The following is a 25,606-nucleotide window of genomic DNA, read 5'->3' as shown; positions in this document are numbered from 1 at the left end:
ACTGTATCCTGCTCTGACACCGGCGGTTATCTACTTTTGTACTGTGATACTGGGTGCTAGTCGTCCTTGCCAAGACAACTTCTAGGGCAAATTGCATCAATTGCGTGCGACAGGCAACTGTACTTGCAGTGCATACAGTGTCTGATGTAGGCGTTTTTGAAAAGGTCCTGATGGGACAGTCGTCCGCATGACTCAATACACTCATCTGGCAGCAGTTCTTTCTGACCGACCAAAACACAAGCCCTCAAACATGCTGCATGCACTTTGAGTCTAGAGCTATTCAGCTGTGCTTACGTGTCCTTGACGCAGCTCAAATCTCTTCCTGTTCCAAGGCGCTCATTGCCTGTCCTGCCTCCTCTTCTTGCAGCACAAACAGCCGTTCAGCTTGGCTGAACATGTTAAGGACTCAATTAGACGCCTCAACAGCTGATTTCTGCTTTCTGCGCTGCAGAGCTCGTCGGTGGTGGCACCGGAGGGCGCGATCCGAACGCTGCAGGACATGATGCCGCCGGGCCAGCCGCGGCCGATGCCGCCGGTCGAGCTGGAGTCGGTTGCACCCGCGCTGCTGCTGCCGCCTGTCCAGGCGCGCAGCACTGTGGCGGCTGCACTGGCCGGCGGCATCTTTGAGCTCGGGGACCGGGTCGTTAGCCTGCGCGCCGGCGGCGACGGGCCGCCTTTCGGGCTGCGCGGCACGGTGAGCGCATCTGCTCGCGATCAAAAGAATCCTCTCCATAAATGACATGCCACAGAGCTGCACACCACGGTTAGCAGCATCTGCTCATGATGCGCAAGGATTACACCATCAATTCTGTGGCATCAGTCTACACAGCACGATCCAGCAGACTGCTCACACAGTTTGCCCGGCAGTTTCTTTTTGCTCCTTCCCAATTTGGCGGATCTGATCATGCTCTGCAGTCCTGCATTGGTAAGGACAAAGTGATACTGCCAGGCAGTCCTTGTCACCAACATAACTGTCTGACAATAGCATATTATATCACACTCCAAAGAAATGGATTTTGGGCACGTGCGCAACGGTGTAATAAAGCGGTGGCAGCAAAGTATTCTGATGCACAGAGAAAGTAGAGAATCACAGGTCCCTCCTGAACTCTGTAAGATTCTGCTGACGGGCGACTGCGTATTGTATCTGCAGGTGGTTGGCATCCATGAGGAGGCGTGCGAGGTGCTCTTCGACTCAGAGTTTCCCGGCGGCATGGACCTCAACGGCCGGTCAGCATCCACACTCAAGACCCCATTACCCCTGCCATTTACTCTGCACCTTTCATTCTTGCAATCTGCTCAGCAATCCTTAGAAGATATCTTCAACTTGCAGTAACAATCACTCTGTCAACCCTTTCTGCAAAACACTCTACAGCTGGCACTTCAGTAATGCCAGTGGGAGCATGCGCGCAGGTGCCGGGGCAGGTGCGGCACGATCCTGCCGGGCGACCAGCTGTTCAACCTGTCGCAGCAGCAGCCGGCAACGGCCGCCGGCGCCAAAGTGGTGCGCCGCGGCTCCAGCCCGGCCCTGCCACAGCCGGAGCGGGCGCCCCTGCCGGCCCCGGCGGCAACGGCCAACGGCGCGGCCGATGCCGCGGCGCTAGAGGCTGACCCGGCTGTGCAAAGAAGGGTGGGGAAAGGGGCGCCGGCCGTGCCGGTGCCGCAGAGCCTGCCCATGCCTTCTCCCGGGCTTCATTTCACGCGGGTGCGGCGCTTCTCTGCAAGGGATAGATTGTCTTCCATGCGCGTTTGTCGTGCAATTCGTATTTTTATAGTAACACAGCAAGCACTCAAGCATGCCTTTCATTGGCACACCGTAATATGCCTTGTCAATATGTGCATAATGAGTTTGTCCTTCATTGCCTGTGTGTGACCCCACATGTGTTTGGTTCATAACATTATGCACACATTGTATTTGCCTGATGTCCATGATTATGAGCCTGGTTATGGAAGTGGCACTCGTGCAATGTCTGCAGGCAACGCGGTCCAAGGAGGGGACCCCGATCAAGCAGAGGCCGAAGGCTCTGCAGCCGGTCTGCCCGCCAAATTCCGCCGCCAAAGGTTTTACCCTCGGCCGAGGCCGCCCTCAACTGCCCCCTCCCAGCAGTACACCTGCAGGTATTTGACCTTCCACTTGCTTATACCGAGTTTCATGTTCACCATCACTCGCATCTGGCTGGCTCAATGTGCCTCTGCTATAGCCACAGAAGGACTGCTCTTGAGCATGAGGTGTGTGTCGGTAGAACAACATTATGTGCATTGCCTGCAGGCGCCAAGGCGCCGGGTGCTTCAAATGCCGGTCCTGCTGAAGCGGGGACCAGCCCCCAATCAGCCGCATCATCCCTGCCCGACGCCGCTGGCCGCCGTCTGCTCACCGCGCTGCAGCAGGCCTCCATTTCAGAGGTGCCTCCCCCTGCCTCGCCAGCCCCTGCCGCTGCCTTGACCCCGTCCGAGGCCTCTCCCCCGGACGACCAGTCCGGCAGAAGGCTGCTTGCCGCACTTCAGCGGCCCGCCTCAGCAGATCCTGGCGCAGCCGCCGCGCCGGCTGGCCCCTCAGCAGTTGCGCACAACGGTGTTTCTGGCGCTCCTCCGCTGCCCTCCCCGGATGCCGGCAACCAGCTGCTCGCGCAGCTGCTCCAGTCCCAGAGGAGCAGCGCGCAGCCAAAACCTGCGCCGAGCACGGCGACTGCGCCGCCGCAGCCCGGCGCAGCCGGCCCCGGCACGCAGCAGGCCCTTGGCCGCAGCTTCCTCGCGCAGCTGCAAGGGCAGCGGCAGGCGGCAGCGCAGCAGCCAGCGCTCGGCGTTCCAGCCGGCCCGCCGCCGTCACTGCTCCCTGGCTTCCATCAGCAGCCGGCAGGCCCTGCACTGCCGAGCGCGGGGTCAGGCGCCGCCTTGCTGCAGATGCTCCGGCAGAACTCCGCGGCGCAGCCGCAGCCGGGGCCAGCACATCCGGCGCCGCAGCAGCAGCATCACGGCTATGCAAATGGCGGAGGCCTTGTGCTGCCGGGCCTGGCCCCTGGGCAGACGCTGCTCGCGCAGCTGCAGAGAGGACCTCAGCAGCCACTGCAGATGCCTGGCCTTCCGCCGAAGCAGGCACCCATCTTGCAGCAAGCGCCAGTCGCACAGGGTGCGGCGCGGCTCGCATGTCTGCAGCAGCCAGGAGTGCCGCCAGCTGCCCCTGTAGGAGTGTTGCCGGGCGCAGCGCTGCTTGCGCAGCTGCAGGGCAGCCGCCCTGCAGCTGCACCCGCAGTTGGCGGCAGCGAGCATGCGGCCCTGCAGAGAGGTGGTCCCCCTGCAGGGCCCAGCAGCAGCTTCCCGCCAGGCCAGCAGCAGGGTGTGCTGACAGCTGAGGAGCATTTCATAGCGCAGCTTCAGAGCGCTGCAGCAGCTCCTGCCCAGGCCCAGGCGCCCGGCGGCTCCACAGCTGCGCCCAGCTTCCTGGCGCTGCTGCAGAGGGGAGGAGGCGGAGCGAAGGCCAGTGCAGGTTGCTCCTCCTGTCCTGCATTTGCTCCTGTAAATTCAAGGTATCTAGCTTAAAAGCGAGCCAATTTCAGACATCCTTCACAGCATAGGATGCTATACATCAGAGAGTTGTGTTGAGAGCCTTCTATAAAGAAGATGCAGAGGGTGACTGATGGATACGATTGGTTTGGTTCCAGACGGCGGACGGCAGCGGCTCCAACGCAGCCACAGCCTGCGCAGCAGCAGCAGCGGCAGAGGGCCAAGCCGAGTGCGCCTCCCATTGGCAGCATCCCGGCAGTGAACTCGGCACTTGCCGGCATCCAGGTGCGTTTCATTGTCACGACTTCTCTGCCTGAATATCACACTAGTTTGTCGCGCCATCATTTTTCAAAATGGTGAAGGGTCAGGTAACGCCATGCAGAAGTTGGAAGTTTCAGGTATCCAACATATGTGGTGGGGCACAGGTGAAGGGCTCTGCAGGAAAGAAACGAGGCCCAGTGGACGTTCCTAGCGCCGCAGTTCCAAAAGGTGCACTCCACACTTACTCTGAAGCAAGCTATTTGCAGTGAGCAGGATGTGAATGCCCAAGTGCATTTATTGCTTTGCACTGCCTCGATTTTCTGCCTGCTCTCATGTGTTGTTGCAGTGCTTGGTCTGGAGGTACTAATGTAAAAACCTGTCTTGACAGGTGCCTCTCCTGAGGCGGCAGCAGCTCAGAAGCAGGGATCGCCGCTGGAGGGACGCGCCAGCTTTGACAGCCTGTGGGAGAAGCTGCAGCAGCAGCACTTGGAGGAGGCATCCGCCGGGGCCAATCTGAGCAGCCCGCCTGCTCAGCAGCTGCCTGGTAGGACCCCGGCAGCCACCTCTGAAGCCGACTTCTGGAAGAAGCTTCAGGGACAGTGAATCCCAGTGAAGCTTCTTAGCTGGGTGAAGTTCATAGCTGGGGACAACTGCAGACCTTGCGTTCACCCATGCCATATTGCCTTTGATGGGGACACAGGCAATCCCATCCAATACGGAGTTTGCTCAAATGTGTCTTGGATTCTAGGAAGACAAGGCTGCATGTGAAATTATGGTTGGGATGCATGAGTAGTTTTCCGGTAAAATGAATGAGGACATCATGCCACTAAACTGCTGGACAATGTATTGATACACCGTATGCTCCATGAGTGTATGGGCTTTTCTGTCATGCCCAACTTGCAAATCCGATCCAGGAGTCGACCTCTCATCGAAGCTCTCCCTTGTGGCAGCCTGCTCTCACTGATCAGTGAGTGGTATCCCATACATCTCAGTAGCTTCATTCCGCAAGCAGCAATAGAACATTTGGCAAAATCAATATTGCTGTGCATCAGATGCCCTGTAGTGCCTTCCTGCATCTTCAAGGGATGATGACAGGGGCCATCCATGCAAAGGCCACATTAGGCAAGCACCTTGACATCACTTACCAAGCACTTACGAGTGATCTGGAACCTTGGCAACAGGAACGGTGTTAGATGTTACACCATTCAGAACAAATCTACAGTTAGATCTGAGTTCGTAGACGCACACAGTAAGTCTTGCGGCACACAGAACGACAGGGGCTAGGCTGCATATTATATTAATTTCAATATCACTATAGTAAGAAAGAAGATCACAAGATTAAATCTTGGCCCCAGAAACTACTCTTGTACCGTCGAGACTGATACAGTGGTGCTCACCTCGGCGGGACTGTCGTTTTGTTGTGGATGGCCAGGAGGCCTGGCCTCCTTTCTTCTGGGGTCATACTAATCTTCTACGCGCTTTCATGTTCCTTCATTGGAATTTCACAAGCCAGATTTGACGTCGAAGAGATCGGCACAACCGTTGCGGAGGTGATCTACTCTCCTATAGCAAGACAGAATGGGAAGAATGAGGCACAGTCTGCAGAGCAAAAGGGAGATATCCTGAGCAAAGATCGCCTGTCTCCTGAGTTTTTCGGCATAACCTAGACACGATCCTGTGAGATCAGTGACAGGATCGAGCGTTCGAAGCGCTGTAGGTAGAATGATCTTGTACTTCAATAATATCCTCTGGCTCCTGCTTGACACATCGTTTGCTGAAGGACTGTGACCATTGCCGCAGAATGACACGAGGGCTGGGCTTTGGACTGATGATGGGCAGCTGCAGGATCTGGGCATCCCAGTCAACATCTCTGGGCGCTTCAAAGGTGCCCGCCTCCCTCCAGCCTGCGTATTTTCTTCTATGCACATCTTGCTTGGTCCCAGCGCATGCCTCACATTTGACCTTGATGCCTTCTTTGGAGTCATGCGCACTCCCATGTGTGGGGCTGCAGGGACCTGGAGCAAGTTGGAAGTGGCCGATGCTCTAGCAGGCGTGGAATGGCTGCAGCTGGAGGGAGGGGAGGTGGGAATTGAGCTGCGGGCCAGCCTGTCATCCACTGACGGCGTGCACAATGTTGAGGTGAGGGCATGCTTCTGCATGCACAACCCTTTATTATGCGACCACACACTTACTCACCCTGCCAAGACTCTGCAAACGGGCATTTCCATCGGCTCTGTGATTTCTGGTCATGAAATTGGCACTTCCATATCGGCGCCTTTCACTCCTCGGGCGTTCAAAGTCTCAATGCTGTGTTCTGCTACTGCCTGGTGAGGGACATATACTACCGGCACGGGGGCAACATAAAATGGGCGGTGCATTTTGCAGGGGGAGTTGGCGTTGAGAGAGGGGTTGTACCTGGCAGAAGAGCCGGAGCTGCTGAAGCTGTCTGGCGTGTATGTGGCAGCTACCGGGCGGCTGCATGCGCAGGCGCAGCTTGCCGGGGGACAGCTAGTCATCCCCCTGGCCGGTAATGTGTCTGACATAGACACCCAGGAGTACAGGTGCGCAGATCCAATAGCCCTGTGCTCTGTGTAGGAGCATTGGAGAATGCTCCCACGTCTTGTTAGTGACAGTATCATCATAATCAAGATGCCACATTCATATTTCACAGCATCAAACTCTGGAGACGTGGGCAACAAGGATGGCGCTCAAAGCTTACTTGATGTGGCAGGAACACACAAGATGTCCACTGCTCTGTGATACCCTGTTCCATATGGAAAAAGGGGTTTGCATGTGCTGAGTGATGTGCCTCTGTGGGAGCCTTCATGGAGCCTCCTGCTCGGCATCCAATCTAAAGTCTTGTCAATGCCTTGTCTGGCAGGATGGCGCTGAGGAGGAAAGCGTCCATGTGGACTGAGCCCAGCCGTCAGCCGCCACTCTTCTACTTCTTGCGACCTGACACCCTGGAATTCCTCAACAAGGTATAGAGCACAGAGCTTCCCTGCATCCGAACTGTCTCTCACTGAGATCCCTTTGATCACCCATACATTTTGAGCACCAGCTTGTTGTATGATTGCACCTTCAATTGGCATGGAGCAATGGTGCGGAATTGTACGAAGCCATGCAAAGGAAGTTTGCAGCGCTCTGTGCTGAGGAGGCCTGTGTCGACAGATGGAGAAGGGCTGCGAGTTTGTGTTGGATCTGGGAGTGCACTACTCTGCTGGCCGGGATGGCAGCGACAGCGCCAAAGAGATCCAGGAGGAAGGGTCAGACGACTCAGCAAGGAAGGAAGCAGGTACCAACCCCCTTGGCCAGCACCTTGTGTACCTGGTCAATCTTTGAAACTCAGCTAATGACTCATTCCTTGCCTGTGAAAGCAGCATACATGGTACTGCAGCATACATTGCAGTGCATGTTAATGGTATTACTCAGGATATGGTGGATTACAGGCTTGGGTGCACCGAAATTATGAACAAGCAACAAGAAGGGCTTCGTGAGGGAACCGGTATGTTTCAGGCAGCTCAATTGGCAGGAGCCATGCATGTGACTTGTCGCTCGTGGCCTTGATTGCAGGGCCTGGGCAAACAAAGGACGGTGCCAGGGGGTTGGACGCGGGGGACTGGGTGCTGAATGGGACCTTGAGCAGCCGCAACTGCGGAGTGGCACTCTCCATGAACCTCACCATGACCCACATGGAGAAACTGAACTCCAAGTCCATCAAGTACACCCTCATGATGACCGCCGTCTCCTTCATCCAGGTCAGCCACTGTGTCTGCTCTTTCTCTGATACCGTATTATCCTGTTGATTCTTATGCCCACATCTGTGGGAAGTGCAAGAGCAGGGTAAGAAGAGCACTCTCAGAGACCTGTGAGCAAGAGCACGTGACACTGCATGAAGCATGTGTACAATTGTCACCTCGGGCACTTGTCACCCATCCATATGGGTGAAATGCAACCTTTGCAGCTCTCAGTCCTCTTAAACTTTCATACTAGGATATGACTAAGCGAGCGGGTGCATGCATGCAGGTTCTGCTGCTGATAAACCAGATGGACGGCAGCGATGCTCCGGCAGCGGCGGCCAAGGTGTCGCTGCTCATGCTGGGGCAGCAGGCCATCCTGGACGCCCTCCTCTGTTTAGCACACCTGACTGCAGGTATGCCCACATCTACCGATCTCTCCGTTAAACTCCCCCTATGCACATGCCTGATCATGTGTGGCTACGCATGCGCATGAGTTCCTTTATGGCATCCCGTGCCTGCAGCACTGTACATAAGAGGGCAATGACCAGCATGCACAAGACTACATGGGGCACCTTTTATTTGGCCCCTGAGGCCCTGGCCGTACAAATGGAGCAGTGCAGGCAATCAGTGATCCCCTCTTGCAGAAACATGCGCTGGCAGGGAGGAACATGCATGATGACATTGCTGCCGGGTGCCTTTAGGAGACAAGAAAAAGAAAAACATGTCGGCTGCCCATGTGCAGGGATTGTGATGGAGGATGTGTTCAACGCGTTTGCGGTGGCGGCGTTCTTCGAATTTGTGGTGTTTGCCATCTTTGAGATGCGCTACCTGCTGCTGGTCTGGAAGGCGCGCCGCGCCAACTCTCTGGACCCTTGGGCGGCGCAGCGCGAACTGTCTGTGCTTTATGCGCGGTTCTATGGAGTGCTGCTCGCCGGAGTCTTCCTCGGCTACCAGCTTCACCTGTGCGCGCTTTCTCCCTGCTCCTGTGTCCGTTATCTGTCAGACATGCTGTCTTACAGTGGTCGTCAGTGAAGTTGCATCAATGGGCCATTGCATTGCCAGCGCTGTGCCGCCCCAACAATCGCGAACAGGATGCGTGCTCAGAAGAGACAGGATCCAGTCTCTCCTGTTTTGGTGTCAGGTTATGTGATAGTTGGAGGTGTGGTAGTGTCGCAGAGGATGGCATTGCTTTCTATGACAAGACATGGAGAAGTGTCTTCATTTAGCGGCACTACCACGTCTGCAAACAATGCCTTGTTTGAGGCTGGAAGGATGACTAATCCGAGGCTGCCAGGCTGCATTCCCTTATGATTCTCCCAGCTGCAACGGAAACAGTTGCTCTGTGCTCCACATAAAATCTCGCCTGAGCTGGCTTGCACTGTATGCATGCGCGCAGGTGGCTGAAGTATCTGATATTCCCCATGTACGCCTTCTGGGTACCCCAGATCGTGTACTGCGCGCGCCACGATGTCCGCCAGCCGCTGCGGCCGGCTTATGTAATCGGCATCACCCTGACGCGTCTCGCGCTCCCGCTGTACCTCTTCGGCTGCCCCCACAACCTGCTCGGCTGGCAACCGCGCCCGGGGGTCTGCCTCGCCCTCTGCATCTGCATGGCAGTTCAGGTGGGTACACTTTTTTTTGGCCCATCCTGTGCAAACTCCCCAGTCCCTTGTTCACCTGAAGCTGGAAACTGGTGTGGTGGTGTCGTCCATGCTTGCTGTGAAGAATTCGCAGTGTCTCAAGGATTGAGGTCCATTCTACAGATCAGCCACACCTGTCAAGGCAGCGATCACACTTGTGTATGCCCCCATGGTTCTGGTGTATCTGTGCAGAGCAGACCATGGGATGTTCTTCCTGAGGCCTTGCAAGCTCTGCAGTTAGAGGCAGAACACTTCATGCGTTGGAGTGGGCCCCCAAGGCATCTGAACAGCCTTATTGGCTGGCAAGGATGTCAGCTCCCCTCTTTCTGCTATTCTCTCTCTAAATGTATTGACAGGGTAGGAGTGTGGCAGCCCTTAACTGCAGCTTGTCTGCAGGACATACCTTGCCGACTGTTAGGAATTGTTGGTGATTCTAAGATAACAAATTGAAGTGTGTGTGGCATGGTGCCAGGTGGCGGTGCTGATGGTGCAGACTCGGTGGGGCCCGCGCTGCTTCATCCCCAAGCGCTTCCTGCCGGCCAAGTACGACTACCACCGGCGCGCGCCGGCCCGGCCGCTGGAGGCGCCAGATCAGGCTCGGGGGCCGCGCGACATCGAGACGGGGGACGCGGGCGTGGAGTGCGTCATCTGCATGAACCCGCTGGACGTTGAGCGGACCTCGGCTCGCATGGTCACCCCCTGCAACCACTTCTTCCACCCCGACTGCCTCAACCGCTGGATGGATGTGAAGATGGAATGCCCCACCTGCCGGCAGCTGCTGCCACCCACCTGACAGGGTAGCAACCTCCTGGTGTAGCTCATTCAATGTGCTGCAACAGGGGTAGGTGCTGGGCAGTTTTGAGGGAACGGCTTCATGCCCGTGTAATTTAAATTTGTGATGGGCTGTGGCATGTAGAGAATGCCGTGTATGGAGAGTAGGGTGGAGACATTTAACAAGGTCCTGAAAGGGCCCCGGTATATCTATAGATGGGAGGCAATTTGGGGCCATGGTGAACATTCTTGCACACGAGCTCGTTGTGCAAGTCTGCATGAAATTTTGCAATTGCCTGTGCGGCAAATTTGTCTCCCAGAATTTGCAGGCGATTACAAGGCCAAAGTAGGCACAAGGCACGTATTTATATGAATAGATGTAATAGAGGGGATGACTTTCGAGCAATCACGATTGTACACATGAAAGAAGAGCAACCTGATAATCAAGTCTCAGCTTCCGAGAAGGTTCACCAACGGTCATGGCATTCCCAGGAACATTGCAATTTTTTCGACATCAATGTTTTTTGCTTGGGCAATGCCTAATGAAGGGGCTCTGTCTTCATACTAGTTGCACATATTCTATGATGATCATGAAATCTCTCATGAAAGCTAGGGATAAAAAGTACAATGCACGCAAGTGTTCTCTCCTTGCACAACTCTCAAAACTCACACATCAGCACAATGCACGACTGCCGTCTGCAGCTGGCTACTCTCAAGACACCAAATCAATAAAAAATTTGGACATTCTCCCAAGATATGATCTCCCCAGGACCCGAAGTAACAAAGACCCCATTTCCTCAAGCGGATCCTGGCGTGAGGCCTGGAGTCAGCCGCTTGTGCATCAGGTATCGCCTGTCCTGGCCCAACAACAATACCAGGAAGTTGTCCTGCTTGCACACGCTATAGCCTGCTCGCTGGTACAAAGCCTGCGCTGGCTTGTCCTGGAACCTGTCAGCAAACACTTTCACCATGTTTGTGCCCAGACAGAGAAACCGATTGCTTTTTATTGATAGAAGTAAAGCCTGCAATATGGTGCAAGCAACATGTCACCATAGTATGCATGAGCGTGAAGCATTCAGTAAAGACCAGCGTCACTGGCAGCGTGGAAGCCATCAATCACACGTGGTCTGCTCGCGACAACAGCTGTGACTGCAGATGCAGGGACAATGATTGCCACATAGTGACTGACCTCAAGTGCAGGTACAGATCGCGCTGGCCTCCCAGCCGAGCAATCTCCTCTGCAGCTTCCAGCAGCAGCAGCCCATAGCCCCTTCGCCGGTACTCTGGGTTCACTGCCATATTGCACACATACGCGCACTCCTGCATGCAGCCCAACCAGTTCCAAAAAGGCAATCTCAGATCAATCATAGACATGCATCCCTCAAACACACGTGCTCAACTCTTTCAGTATATCCAATTTGTCCAGCGAGCAGCTACTTTTCAATTGTAGTGCCCACAGATTTGCTCAGAAGGTGCAGGTATTACACCAAGGCAGTGAGGGGGTAGTCACCTCGGGAGCATTCAGAGTAAGGAAGCGAGTGCGCGTGGAGGCCGCCACCGACACTTCCACGGTCCCCACCAGAGTTCCCTCCTCTGAGGAGGATGCCTCCGCACCTGAGCCCGCTCGATCCCTGTCTTGCTCAGCTGCATCCTCGCACCTGCATGAACCCCTTCAGCCTCATCCACTTGCACCTGCCTTCTACCAGTGTCAAGACACTGCAACTGGATGATACTGGCTACAGAAGGACTGGCAGGTGCATATTATAAGCCAGCGCTCTTGTACGGCCTTTCAACAAGAACAAGAGCATGACACAAGTGCCCACAGCTGAGAGCTATCTACATCCAGATGTTCCCTGTTGCAGAGTACGACCGCTTCGCTTTTTTGCTCCAGAGCGAGCTGGAATGCATCCCAGGCATCAAGATATTTTTCCCCCAAACATACAAGCGAGGGCAGGCCATAAGTACTTACGGTGGCAGGCTGTCTGCATCGTTCCCTGGCAGCCGCGCAGCAGTCAGCCGCTGCATGAGCTCTTCAATGTTGGTATGCACGCTCGCTCGCTCCTTCTCAGCCGCCGTGTCAGCAAGGGACATGAACTGCGCCCCCCCTGTCCTGTTCAGGCGCTGGAGAGCGCCGCTGTTGGACTGTTGAGTGTCCGAACTGAGTGTGAGCTGGCCTGAGGGGCTCAGCAGAGCCACCAGCACCACTGTCTTTGGCGGCAGGTGCGCATGCTGCTGCAGATACTGCTGGATGTGCCTCCTCAGGAATGTCCTGCGCACATGCATTCATCCGTGCTGACTGATCTCATGACCACTTCTCTACTAAGCAATGCTCTGCTCAACAGTCTCAGCTTCAGCTTGGTGAATCTCCGACACCAAAAGGAACCAGAGATGGTCAGTAAATGGATCTTGTAAACGTTTGAACACATATCTGAGTTTCTTTCATTCAACGGCTTGTTAAATTTATGGTATTCCGAGCTGCCCAGCCTTGATTTGCACTTCTCGATGTCAACTTGGGCAGGCCATATTCTGAGCCCTCACATTGGCGAGCACCTCCCCAATATTGGGCGGACTAAACAGTTCAACGCATGCACATGGCAATGACAACACATTGCACGAGTGAAGATCGGCATGTGAGGTTAGCTCAGCACCTGTAGACATTCATGTAGCCCATGGCTTCAGAGAAAGAGAGCGTGAGGAGCTCGGTGGTGTCCTGCATCTGCTTCTCCGTGATGGGCCTGATGAGTAAGCTGCCGCCCGGCGCAGCCGCCCTGTATCTGTACTCCAGAAACGCTTGCCGCACGTCCGTCTGCGCACATGCACAAGCTAAAAGTATGCCAATACTATACATTAAATTTTGGGCCACGCTGCTGACCTTTGAATGAGAGAAGTGTAGGCAAAACTGTGCGTGGTCCAGGCACCAGATCGAGGACAGACTTGCCTGGGGCACGAATGGAAAGAATTTTGGTGTGATCACGTCTGTGTCGGTAGCTGCTAGCTCCTCTGTGGTGGCATGGCGTGCTTGCATGCGTCCGCTCGCGCGCTGCGGCTGCACAATACATGTACATTGGTTACCAAATTACGCTCAGACACTCGAAATTGCGGGCTTTGCAGCATTACTGGACTGTCCATTATGGCACGCTGTGATTTGCGTGAGTACAACTTTGGACATTGCCGATCGCAACAACTCGCACCTCCACACCGTGAAATCGCTGCCAAGCTTCAGCTACCACGCAGATGCTGGCTGGAACACCAGACTCTGTCCTAGACAATCGAAAGAGTCTGTTCTTCAACATTTTACTGCGCTGCCCCATCTGTCCCGCGCAGCGAGTCAGTTGGCCACAGACCACTGCTGTACTTGTCCGCGTGGCCAACAAGCGGGTGTTATAGACTGGCACAGTGTATGGCAGCGGGGTGCCCAGCATTGCCCAAGAGGGTCAAAGTTAGACAGCAGAAGAATGTCTAGTCTATGAGTAATGGACAGTTGTATATTAGTGGGCCTCGAGCGCGTTTTCAATGTCACAGACCATGAAACAAACACGGTATTATAGAGGATCAGTTTTTGCGATATTGTGAGGGAGCGCAAAACGAATGCCTTGGACGTTCGTTCCGGTGCTAACTCAATTGGAATGACACACCTAGCCACTGTTTACTCGAAAAGTGCAATTTCCAGCCAAGCTTGTTGCAGCGCTCGCAAATGTGTGCATCTGAATGCGATGTCGCCTCGAGTTCAGCACGTGGGTTCACTTTCGCCACTCTAATATCTGGCAGAAGCCGCTTTAATATCTGGCTAAAATGCAAAACTCCAAATGCAATCTACAAAGTCGAGATTTCTGTCTGACGAGGATGCGGCCTCGAGACAGCACTGTGGCATTGATCTTCATCAAAAGTAGCAAGCAAGCGTCTTGGTTGCGTTGGAGTGGGTGCTGACAGGCCTCGAAGCTCCGCTCGCTGCAAATATGTCGAAGCCTGCTCTTGCCCGCCTCTCCCTCGGGGCTCTGTCCCGCAGCAGCCTGGCTCCAGCCACTCACAATGAGGTACTTGCAGGAGGAGTCTTTCTAGTTCATCTTAATGTTCATGTGCTGCCTTGATTGCTACGTATGCAATCTGGAGACAGCTGGGAGGACGGTAACTGGGAGACTGCATCAGGATTAGAAAGTTGTTGGACCTCCTTTTCCTGTCGTTCACTGCATGATAGTACACAGGTGTGGATGATACATTAAAGCGTGAGGTGCAAGCACGAACACATATCGCGTCTGTATTTCAAACCCGGCCGAGTTTCTCTTTGCTAATGGATCAGGGACGCAACATGGCAGAGGCTTTGGACGAACAGCAGCGGCAGAGGCTGCAACAGGAAGGGGATGCGGCCGCAGCCCAGACCAGCGCTCCAGTCGCATCTTTTCGCAAGGTAACTGTTCCCCAGTGGTCGTGCTGCGTCAGCCTGTTTGTCTCACCTTGCCTCGGAGGTCCCATTGGGGCAAAGCAGAGAGTGAGACCCTCACCTGCGGCATTCCTTGGACACCACAAGTATTTTTGTAGCGCGCCTACATCCCTTTGCAACGATGAACCTGTGGGAGTCCACTTCCTTATCCGTACTCCGTGGATTTCTGATGCAGTACTGCTTGAAAGAGTGTCGCGTCTCCTGCACTAGAGTGGGTTGTTGAGGCGCATGCAAGCCCATGTGCATCATGGGAAGGCTCCCACCGGTCGCGCTGATTGCAGAAAACGTTTCCTTTTGACAAGGGTTTCAGTCGTTTCGCTGTCTGGAGACACCTGGCTTGATCCCTTATGGGAGGTCGAACGGCCCGCGACGTCGTGTCAATTGGCAACGATAATTCAAATCGACAATTAATCGCTAGATTGGGGCGGTGTAGAACCCTTCAGGACAGGGTGCAGCGCGCACTCTCTAGGATTTAACGTCTCACGATCGTGTGCTTCTGCCACCGCAGACACTGCACCTCCACATCGGCGCAGACTTGCACATTCCTGTGCGTGACAGCAAGTACACCCACCCCAGCCGGGAGGAGCAGCAGCAGGCAGCAGCATCCAGCGACCCATTTGATGGCTTGCCGCTGAGGGCGTGGGCTGAGAAGCTTGGGGAGAGAGTGATGCCTGCCTATGAGCTCATCAAAGAAGAGCAGGAGGCTGCGAAGAAAGCCGCCAGGGCTATGGGAAAGCAGGTCACGGAGATGCATGTTCCCAACATCCCCCACGTGCTGCCACTCACAAGATGGTGCGCCCTTCCTCACAACCAAGCAATACTTGCACATGCTCTTGCAATCACTTGCATCTGCCCCTTTGCTCAGTCAAGCGGCAATGACACGGCATGCTTTTTTGTAAAATGCTGTATAATGCTGATGTGGCTTCCATTCTTTGCTGCAGGGCGGCTCAGAGCAAGGCCATGCAGAGCACTTTTGTGGTGGACGAGTCCAAGAACAGGAAGAAGGCTCGGCTGTCCTGGTACCATCCAGATGACACGGTGTGCTTCCCTCCTGATGCCACCAAATCACCCCACGCAATGCATGCAAGCACTTGTGCATCCTGAACGGATAACAGGGCACAGTATCAGCCACCGTAAGAGAAGATTCCAGGATGCAAAATGGTGATGGTGAGTTTGTGCTTGTGCTGGTGTGCAGATGGTGCCTCGCGACTGGTTCCGTGGAGGCTTGCTGAAGGATCTGGCCTACTATCGCCCCTTCTCTGCCGACAGCTGAAGGGGACCACGCCTGTTGCAAGAGCAATAGCCCCACCTCCTCAGTCAAATTGTTTGACGATCCCTGGGCTTATATGCCAGCAGACCGGTTGAGGTGGCAGGCAGCACAGCTGCCAGCACCCGCAGAATACTTTTCTTCACAGCACAAGTATAATGGTGCAGCGCTGGAGTGACGATGCAAAACAAATGTGGATGATGAGATGAGCAATGATGTACCTTGATGAGTGTGCGTACTCAGAAGAGGCATAGAGAGAATGGTGCCAGCATGTGACCTTCAATTTTGATGATGAGATGGGCACCAGCAAGTGTACTGGAGGGAAGGGTGTTTGTACGAAGATTTACCTTCGGGACCTTTTGAGTGAGAGCCTGTGCATGGCTGCCATTGTCGCGGCATTGCTGAGTTGGCAGGCTTTTGTATGTCAGGTGTATATGGTGACGATGTGTATCATATCATCAAGTAGGTGAAACGCTCGATGAACAATTTTGCGGCGCATCAGATACAAGGGATGTGCCGCACATAGGATTCTTGGTGCAATCCGACAAATTTTGTGAGAACCGCGTGGAAGACAGTGGCTTGGCGCTTGAGGTTTCTCAAGTGCCCTCTGCCAGACGTCTAATTTTCAAACGTTTGTAATAACTGGATGCCAGGGGGTCGAGATGTGCCTCAGATGTGATAGAGCCAACACTATTGCACGAGTTGCAATGGTAGCTCAATACATGAAACTCGGTGATTTGATGATCAGTAGTCACAATATGGTGTGCAACGCAATGGGCTGTAATAACCTAAATATTGGAACAAAGTTGGATTGTGCATTGGGATTGATATCAACTTAGAGCCTGTAAACTCCTACTTGGCAGGCACTCTTATAGCTATGGGATCAAATATGCCTGAGCAACTGCGCAGTCCCTCACAGCAGTGACAGCACTGCGCTGGCAGGCTGGCTGCCACCACAGCTAAATTAAGCCTGGCGGGCCGCCATGGCCAGCGGCTGCACTGCTCGCCAGGCTTGGCATGACGGTGCACGTGCCCGCTGGCGCTCATGGTGCCATCATTGCCCCAAATGAGGAGTAACAGAAAGCCAAATGCATGCCCTTGGACATTCCAAATGCTTCCGGTACAACGTTTGGACTTCAGATCCAGCTGCAGTTACACTGAAACTGAAGCTGGCTCGAGCACGCCGTTGTGTAGCTGACGTGCCAAATGTGAGTTGGGTATTCGATTTGTCAAACAATTCTGAAGTTCCAGAGCTCGATCATGCTTCATGATCTGCATATCTCCTGTCAAAGTCCTTGCATTGCACAGGCACCGTTGCTTTCCAGCGAGGAGGCGGGCTTCTGCTGTGAATCACATAGGTCGTACTCGCTTGACAGACAGCAGCTGTCCAATACCAGTTTGCAGAAGATCATGCAGATTAACACATGCACAGGTTTTGGATGGCGAAGGGCTCCTCGCGGCTCCACCCATTATAGCTCTTGATGTGGAGCACATCCATTTTAGAGGCAGCCCAGACCGCATTGTGGTCCCAGGAGAAGTCTGCATCGTAAATTCACATGGGGATATTCTGTATCATAGCTACTGCCGGCCAGGTAAGCCACGCTTGAACGGTGAATGTTGTATGCTCCTTTGCATGCGTTGGTCACTGGAGGATTAACAAGTTGCTTGGTCCTGCACAGATGAAGAGGTCATAACGAGAGGGTATGTGGGGGGCGTGCGAAAGAGCCGATGGAGAGAGGCACCTCCCCTTCTAGAGGTTGCTGCAAGGGTTTCCCAGGAAATCCAGGGCAAGATCTTGGTGGGCCACGGCCTGCAGGGAGATCTGGAAGTCCTGGGGCTTATCCACCCTCGCCATCTGAAGCGAGACACCATGACGTTCAGAAAGTTCCAGTCCAAGGGTCATGCGCGCAAACTCAGATCTCTGGCTGCAGACTTGCTAGGAAAAGACATCCAAGTCTACCGGCATTCTGCTAGGTGTGTGCTTGCTTCATCCTCAATGAGACTTGCTGCGACATTCGTGGCCCCAACAAACATCATCACCTTGATAATAAGGCAGACTATCTGCCAATTAAATGCGTGTCAAGATATCCATGCAATGTGCAGGGAGGATGCCACGGCAGCCATGCAGCTCTATTTGAAGTACATCGATGAGATTGAAGAAGACCCTGAAGTACTGCTGAGTCACCACTTAAGCATACTGACTGCCACCATTGCCTCCAAGAAGGCAGGCAGCCCTGAAGACTCCTGAGCTTCCCAGGTCTAAACTACGAGTTTTGCGCACCAGGCCGCCCAGCAGCACAAGTATAGGACTGCCAGGTATCTTCCTGCAAATTCGTTGCTCTTTGTCCTAAGTTAGGGGTCTCGCCATGATCAAACATACTGTCAGGTCCAGGACACAAATGAAATTTTTGATTATGTATTCGGATTTGCGCAGGCTCACGCTCAAAGTCTGTGAGACCGGACCTGAAGAATCGTGATGATTGGAGCGCGGCTGAATTCCAGCGTTGGTCAAGTTCCTTACAGCGCTTGACACTCAATTTCAAGCCTTGACACAGCTGTACAGTCCCTGGATTTTGCCCATGGTGATGGTGGCTGCAAGCACCTGCAGCTGATCAGGATGTGCTGTACAACATGTGTAAACTTATGGCACGACTCATGAGCAAGCTCATCAAGTGTGATGGTGATTCTATGGCTTTGATGGCAGCTACTTGAGGCTACTGTGCACACTCTCAATGGCATTTGACCTGCTGGAGCTCACAGATCTAGTGGCAGCTTACAAGTCTACTCAGTGTGGTGACTTGCAGGCCCTGTGCTACATGTACACCGTAGGCCCGGGCCACTGGCACCAGCGTGGCTGGTGGTCCACGTGGTGGAACTAGTGGCACCAAGGTATTAATCAACTAAAATGTAACTTTGGATGCTGTCAGAAGTTTACCAGTCATGGGCACAATGAGAAAGAAAGGAGCACACTGGAAGCATCAAAGACCGAAGGCTGGGGATTTCCTTGGACCAAATGTCGGAGATTTGAGCCTGACATTTGCATGTCCTGCGACATTGAATTCTGACAAGTTGCTTAAATTGCAACTGATCGTCCACTTCTTCTGTTAAGGAATAGAATCGTGAAGCAGAAGATGTTCTGTATATCATAGGGATTCAATATGGCACACAAGAGAAGGACTGCCACAGTAGATTCCAGCGCCTCTTTTTTATAGCAGAAGACCGCGGCGTCGGGCGCATAGTTGGGATGAAAAGCACTGCGGATACACCAAGAAAGTCGTTCTTGTTCTTTGCTGGACTTGTTGCAATATATCTGACATTTAATTCGCTTCTCAATCTCTCAAACAAATGGGTCCTTTCCAGCAGCACTGGTTATGGCTTCACGTTCCCGTTGGCACTGACATGCTGCCATATGGGATTCAGCTTTCTGGCTTTGCTTCCTTACATGCTCGGCAAGTCCATGCGGGGTACACATAGGAAGTCCATTGAGAAGCAATGGAAGGGCCTCGTGGCCATCGGCGTCCTAATGGCTGCCAATATAGCATTCAACAACAGCAGCCTTGTCAACATGAGCCTTTCATTGAATCAGATCATCAGGTGTGCCCATGCACAGAGCTCTTTCACACCAGCCTTCTACTTCTCCATGCAGAAATGGTCCCTGAAAGCAAAGTGCTAATCCTTCATTTGCATACGCCCAATTAATCTTTCCTTAATGTTCCCAGGGCTTCAATTCCAGTGGTGACAGCAATAGTGGCGGTGGTGGTGGAGCATCAGGTCCCAGGCAAGGGAGAGGCAGCTGGACTGCTGGTACTCACAGGCGGCGTCATGCTTTCGGTGTGCTGCCAGACTCCCTGCCAAGCACAGATCTCTTCCTTTAGTATTCTCCTGTTGGGATATCAGCTGCAGGGCAATGCCCATATCGATTCCTGGCATGCCATGTGAAGAGGTTGTAAATCTACTTGTTGCACTGAATAAATGGGCAACGTAACAGGTGACTGTGCACCTTGCAGGTGTATGAGGGTACAGCAGTGGGCAGCCCATATGCAATCTTCTGCTGCATAGCGGGGACAGTGTGCAACGGGGCCATGATGTCTTTCTCAGGCAGGCTCCTGGCTGAGAAGCTGGATGTGTTGCGGCTGGCATTCTACACTGCGCCTGTCTCCCTCGGCGTTCTCCTGCCAATATTCTACCTGTCAGAGGTGAGCTTTCCTTCCTGGGAAACTGGCAAGTAACTGCAAAATTTGTGGATGTCCTATGCAAAACTCCATGGCTGGGCCAGGTCACGCAATCTAGAAGAATATGGGGAGGTCAGCAAGTCTTCTGTGCACATGTCTCTCTCAATTTCAATGTGTGATCCATGAATCCAGTGCTGGAAGTGTAATTGCTTGGCATTCTGAATCTTTGCTGCTCTGTGTTGCATGTGGAAGGGCCTCTGTGGTATTGATTGCATCCATCACAGAATTGTGCACAGATGGTAAAGAATCCACTCGAGGAACATTCTGCCTGTGTGAATTGCTGTCCTGCTTGCTGTGCACGCAGGCGCAGCGAATCCAGCAGTACATGGCGATCAACGGGCGGGATGTGTACATCTTAGTCATCCTGAGCAGCATGCTGGCGCTGTCGTACAACATAGTGCACTCGCTCATGATCCTGCACACTTCGGCTGTGGCCACCACAGTCATCGGCGAGGCCAAGATCATCGGCCTCCTGATCCTCTCCTACTTCCTCCTGGGTGAGTAGCCTCACATAACAAACGCTGCAGAAACTTGCTCGGTGTGCAATGGGCTAAAATTGCAATTTGGAAATCTGATCAGACCTGCAGCAAGGGCAGCGTGTCAGCAACAAGCTCAATCATGATGCTGCGGTCATCTCAGGCGCAAGTTTGACTGCTTGTGCATCAGACATCACAAATGTGGTTTCAGGTCTCATGTGTGGTGTAACCTGTTGCATCTGTACAGGTGAAAAGAAAGTGTTCACACCAAACTTGTGGATTGGATGCGTGGCAGCCATCGGGGGTTTCTGCTTGTACTCCCACTTTAAACTTCGAGCCATCCAATCCAAGGTGAATGTTAATCATCTCCTTGAAGACCCTTCTCTGACATTCTTTCTGACATCCCCCACTTCATTGGAGTGATGTCAGTGGTCAATCTGACCGAGACACTGATCAATTTGCTTCAGCTTTCAGCCTGCTGGATCACAGCGGGCTTTGAGGTGGCAAGCCTGTTGCCACCTCACAGAGGGATCAATTGGCTTGCGCGCCCAAGTGCCGCTGTGACCCATCAGATTCAGTTTGTTTTGAGGCTGGTGCTCAAGCTGCATCTGCACTTGAGATCACAGGTGCAACGACATTGCCATGCAAGACTTCGAATGGCGCACGTTGTCTGACGGTGTGTGGTCATCTGTACTGATGTGTGCTGGCTGCTGCTGACCAGGCTGCGCAAGATGGGCCTCGGGATGCGGCTGATGCAGAGGCGCACCCCTTGATCCCAGCTGCAACCCAGCTGACAAAGTTGTCACCGAGGTCGCCGGAAAGCAGAGTGTGAACAGCAGCACAAGCTGCACAACCGGAGGAACTTCCACACAACAACCTGTTTTGGAACAGCAAATGTTACCGGGACTGTTCGGCGTGCGCTTCAAAGAATGAACTCTGTCTCCGGTTGCTGTAGCAAGCAGTGGTATATTATCCCTGCAAGGGATGTGATTGTGCCCTGGACGTACAATTATATCTTCTGCATTTACTTTCCCAGGGCAACATGTCTGACATCAGTCATTTGTATATGATGTGTGCTTAATATGAACGTGTGTATGGTAGTGGTGATCAGAGGTGCTGCAATGCTCTCTGACTTTCTATTTCATTCAGCCATATTTAGATTTATATGGTTTTCATTTGGTTGCAATCAACTTACTTATGGAAGTGTTGCTGGCATGTACATGTCAAGCTAGTAAGTACAAGTACAGCGCAATTTGCCTGACATGATGTGGCCACTTTGAGATAGAGGCCCAACCATCCTGCAAAAATCCTTGAAGGACAAAACTCTGACAGCGTTCTCACTCACAGCTGCACTTCCAGAACCTACTAGCTAAAGGTGACCGCACAACTCGTCTTGTAAGATCATGACGCCTACCACCATTGTAAGCAGGCGGAAATGTACCTCAAAAATTAATGTTCCCTGACTTCATCTACCTACTGGCAGAGCCTACCTACCATCCCAGCCTTGCCAATCTACCCCGCTCACTCTATAAAGAACTGGCTAGGACAAGGCTCAAGACACAAATTGCCTGAACACTCCTGAACCATACATAAGGCTAAACTAATAGTCAGAGCAAAAGGGGACCATTGTTGCCCCGCCCCTGTTGAATGAATGTCCTCTTCCTAGAGACCAGATGAGTGGCACCTAAAGAATTGCCTGCATGTGCAGGAAATAGACATCGCAACCCCAACACCAAGTTTCAAGACGTTCATCAGCGCTGCACTGAGCGTGCGGCCCCAACAAACCCGGGAATAAATGCAAACAATTGGCCTAATGAACTACCTTTCCTAAAGCAATTGCAGTGTCCCAATACTCTTGCAACCACCTCACTGTTCCAAATACTTACAAGACTTGCTAAACGTGTCAACCTTCCACTTATTGCTTTGTGTCGTGTACCTGATTCCTGAATGAGTTTCCAACGCTGCGAGGGGGGTCTCAGCGCTCAGACAGCTTGATCTTGAGGGCGCGGGTGAGCTGCGAAAACTCGCTGTCCGCATCTGCAGGGCCGCGCATTGACTCGAAGGTCAGCGAGCCCTTCAGCGGCGACACGACACTGGACACCCATGCAATGGTGGGCTCCAAGGCGCCGCGCAGCTTCCCCTCAGCCTCCTCCACCTGTGCAGCACAAGCACCCAATCAGGTTTCCAGAACCAACGCTCCTTTGCATTGTGTTCAAAATGAAGCACACCCTCCAACGCTTTTGTTGGCCTTCGTCAATTCATCTTCAGTCCACCCTTCGGTGCAGAATCTGCAGGTTGTATGGTTGCGACTGTCCAACAGACTGCATCTCTGCCCAAAGGCTCAAAAAAATATTGCAGCAGCTGGCCCAAAGAGACTCGCTCGCATGTACAGCCAATGGATCATCCACGCTGAGCAAAGGAGCGAGGAGCAGACTACTCTGTGGGGGCCAGCAAACTACAGCAGAAACAGCATGCAGGTGATTGTCTTACTAACGGGGATTGTGTGATATAAACATTTGTCTGTAGCATTCATCGAGCAAAATGGCAGGGGAGTGGAAGCAGGAAACGCACCCGACTGATGCCCAGGGCGCGCGAGGAGGACATGCCGATGGCGGCGGTGCCCCACATGGCCAGAATTGTGCCCCACATCATCGCCCGCCCAGGGGTGAAAGTTGGCAGCAGCCTGCAAAGCAGGACAGGATACAGTAAACAGGATGCGCATGTCGAAAGTCCCCAGATGACCATGTCACACCAGCCTGTCAATCTCACAAGCCATGCAAACCCTCACATGATACCATAGTGTGCCAAACTGACACCCCTGCGCTCTGTTCATTATGCCTCAACGCCTCTGGCCCACCTCTGGACATCGCAACATGGTACGGTCCAATATGGAAGGTATATGCTGCTTAAATGCAACATTGAGGCGACAGGTGAGCAAGGATGGTACAGGGCCCTCACCGAATGCCAGCAACCAGAGGGGTCTCCATGGTGGCCTTGGTGACTCGGCTGAGCCGCATCGCTTCAAAGGGGGTGGGGATGCGCACAGGCTCCTGGGCCAGCCGCCTGCCGTCAGCCACGGAGAAGACGGAGCCGCCCTCTGTGCTCCACCTAGCGCGGCCCAGCGACATGGAGGGCATTGAGGGCCGCACCTCGTTCAGGAAGTTGGCTGCCTCCCTGGCAACTGCAGATGGCACACCAGCCAGCAGGGTGTCAGGCCTTTGCTGTTTGTGAGGCGTTCGCTGTGGGCACATCGGGCAAGCACTCCTGGGAGTTATACTATTGGAACGCAGAATACCTACATACTTGAGCCTCGTTATAGATTCAGGTCCTGGTCCTGCAGGATCCTGGTCAAATAGGTCAAGGCGGTACTCACCAGGGATACGGCTTTTGGTGTACTGGGGAACAATCTCTGCCGCAGGCCGGCTCGTAATGTGTGTCGTCTGCACCCTGTCTGCGTTCCTGGCTTGCAGCATCTGCAGGGCCGACTCGGGCAGCTTGCCGGCCTTGACCATCTTTTCCAGCCATTTCTCGGTCAGCGCGTTGTTGTTTTGGTGCGACCAGGAGTTTTCGAAACCCCTCCCCGTCCGCAACAGCGAAGCCATGACGCTTTCTTCGCGCAAGAATATGAATCTACCAGAGCTTATTTCCTACCACAGCTTCACCTATTCTTGTCCGCTTCAATCTGGTAAACACACTGTGGGCCTCCGGGGACACAGATCTGACACACTAGGACCGAGAAGCGCTATGACAGCATCGACGGAAGCAGCTGGAGGTGGCCGAGGAAGGTTGAAGCAAGGCAGGAAGGTGAGTGACGTCATTTGACACGCTGGAACGTGAGGCTCAGAAACGTGTCAGGCCCTAATTTGGCGCCTCCTCCCCCTTATGCACGGTTCTGCCGCTGCCACAGAAGTTAAAAGATCCAGCGGAGCCGGTCGAAGTCATCCACCGCCAACGATCGCTCAGAGCAACCTACTTCATATTTGCTGATTACCCACACCGGAACCCAGGTGCGCTGCCGCCCCACTGTGCCTGGCATACTTTGACCCTCTCAAAATAGGTGTGCTGGATGTTGAAGCCTGCCGAAGCTGACCACGGATGTTATGTTCAAGAGCTGGTCCCCGTGTGCTGCCTGTAATTTTGTGAGAGTCAGTGTATGCACCGAGCCGCCATGTTTGCTGGGGAAGCTGGCCCAGGTGTGGCACGAATATGCCCTAAATCATATATGGTGCTGTCGACAGGCTCTGCCCGAATAACCCACAATGTCGGCTCAGTACATCAACATCAGCCTGTCCCTCATCGGCCTGGTCGCCCTCGCGGGCGCCGGTGTCGCTGTCGGCTCCGGAGTGGGTATGGCCGCAATGGCTATGGCAGAGGAGGAGCAGAAGCAGAAGGGAACTTCCGCAATTGCCCACTCAGTCATCGAGAAGAAGCCCACCCCCGGGACTGGCCGCGGTTTCGCTGCTGGCAGCCAGTAGATTGGGAGCTCGTGCAGCCCCAGTCCGCGTTTTCAGTCGCACCACAGTATTTTTTACATGTGGGTATGATGGACCAAGTCCTCTTAGGGTGCACTCAACGCTTTAGGGCAACTAGTCATCTAGAGAATTCGTCCAAACGCATATATCTTTGCTGAAGTCTGCTCTGCTTCTGCAATGCATTGCAATTCATTTCCAGCAAGCCTGGACTGTCCCCTAGGTCGCCTCTCTTAGGAGTTCTAGGTCGCTCTCTAGGAGTTTAGGTGTCTTGTCCCCCAGGGTCCATTCATTCTTTGGGATAAATGGACTCAGATGAGTCCTGGAACAGAACAATCAGCAGGGTGTTCAGCGCACAGCTGCACTCATGGTGAATAAATAAGTTTATCACCTCAGCGAGGTCTTACAGGAACCTGAGATAAGGTTGTGACACACAACATAAATTTTAAATTGGGAAGTACAATCTTCGATGTTAGGATTTTTTGTAAACTTTGGAGTGGTTGGGTTATATGTTGAGGCCTATCAGTGTATAAAGTGTTGCGAGGCGGAGGAGATGTGAGATTGCTGCGTGAGAGCAACAAAATTTTGGAGCAGTGTGCGAGTGTGATATGGAGCCACTGGGGTGTAATATTAAAAGTTGCAGATCCCTTATAAAAGAGCATGCATTCCAGTTTTCCACTATTTGGCCTTTGTAAAGCAGCTGGCTCAGTCACCATCACAATTGTTGCTTAGCCTGCATGTGGCTGGTACAAAGATGGAGATTGTGAGTTGCCGTGCTGCAGAAAATCAAACACGATGGAAATTGCACTGGACA

At 53.4% G+C, this 25,606-nt stretch overlaps 5 protein-coding genes across 5 annotated transcripts; 4 read left to right on the top strand and 1 right to left on the bottom strand.

The window, feature by feature from the left end:
- Nucleotides 1-7,806: 7,806 nt before the first annotated feature.
- COCSUDRAFT_36201 (hypothetical protein) lies at nucleotides 7,807-9,932 on the top strand (the record flags this gene model as incomplete). The annotated part of the gene is made up of 4 exons (XM_005648439.1): nucleotides 7,807-7,912; nucleotides 8,242-8,461; nucleotides 8,896-9,121; nucleotides 9,612-9,932. The coding sequence occupies 4 exons, from the start codon at nucleotides 7,807-7,809 to the stop codon at nucleotides 9,930-9,932; spliced, it is 873 nt and encodes a 290-aa protein (XP_005648496.1).
- A 775-nt stretch (nucleotides 9,933-10,707) lies between these two features.
- On the bottom strand, nucleotides 10,708-13,332 carry COCSUDRAFT_62480 (acyl-CoA N-acyltransferase; the record flags this gene model as incomplete). Its single annotated transcript, XM_005648438.1, has 7 exons — nucleotides 10,708-10,858; nucleotides 11,100-11,230; nucleotides 11,421-11,568; nucleotides 11,880-12,179; nucleotides 12,559-12,716; nucleotides 12,885-12,956; nucleotides 13,255-13,332. The coding sequence occupies 7 exons, from the start codon at nucleotides 13,330-13,332 to the stop codon at nucleotides 10,708-10,710; spliced, it is 1,038 nt and encodes a 345-aa protein (XP_005648495.1).
- A 534-nt stretch (nucleotides 13,333-13,866) lies between these two features.
- Nucleotides 13,867-15,621, top strand: COCSUDRAFT_41290 (hypothetical protein; the record flags this gene model as incomplete). Its single annotated transcript, XM_005648437.1, has 5 exons — nucleotides 13,867-13,944; nucleotides 14,208-14,315; nucleotides 14,857-15,140; nucleotides 15,290-15,386; nucleotides 15,544-15,621. The coding sequence occupies 5 exons, from the start codon at nucleotides 13,867-13,869 to the stop codon at nucleotides 15,619-15,621; spliced, it is 645 nt and encodes a 214-aa protein (XP_005648494.1).
- Nucleotides 15,622-18,739: 3,118 nt separating this feature from the next.
- COCSUDRAFT_47069 (TPT-domain-containing protein) lies at nucleotides 18,740-22,390 on the top strand. Its single transcript, XM_005648436.1, has 7 exons — nucleotides 18,740-19,209; nucleotides 19,335-19,446; nucleotides 19,623-19,811; nucleotides 20,152-20,344; nucleotides 20,571-20,674; nucleotides 21,045-21,873; nucleotides 21,918-22,390. The coding sequence occupies exons 1-6, from the start codon at nucleotides 18,860-18,862 to the stop codon at nucleotides 21,153-21,155; spliced, it is 1,059 nt and encodes a 352-aa protein (XP_005648493.1). The 5' UTR covers nucleotides 18,740-18,859; the 3' UTR covers nucleotides 21,156-21,873; nucleotides 21,918-22,390.
- A 1,677-nt stretch (nucleotides 22,391-24,067) lies between these two features.
- On the top strand, nucleotides 24,068-25,480 carry COCSUDRAFT_65660 (hypothetical protein; the record flags this gene model as incomplete). The annotated part of the gene is made up of 2 exons (XM_005648435.1): nucleotides 24,068-24,127; nucleotides 24,595-25,480. The coding sequence occupies 2 exons, from the start codon at nucleotides 24,068-24,070 to the stop codon at nucleotides 24,796-24,798; spliced, it is 264 nt and encodes an 87-aa protein (XP_005648492.1). The 3' UTR covers nucleotides 24,799-25,480.
- Between the last annotated feature and the right edge of the window lie 126 nt (nucleotides 25,481-25,606).

This window comes from Coccomyxa subellipsoidea (assembly GCF_000258705.1).
Source record: "Coccomyxa subellipsoidea C-169, whole genome shotgun sequence".
In the NCBI taxonomy this organism is placed as follows: domain Eukaryota; kingdom Viridiplantae; phylum Chlorophyta; class Trebouxiophyceae; family Coccomyxaceae; genus Coccomyxa; species Coccomyxa subellipsoidea.
Note: the sequence above shows the minus strand (reverse complement) of the source record. Positions and strands in the feature narration are given on the sequence as shown.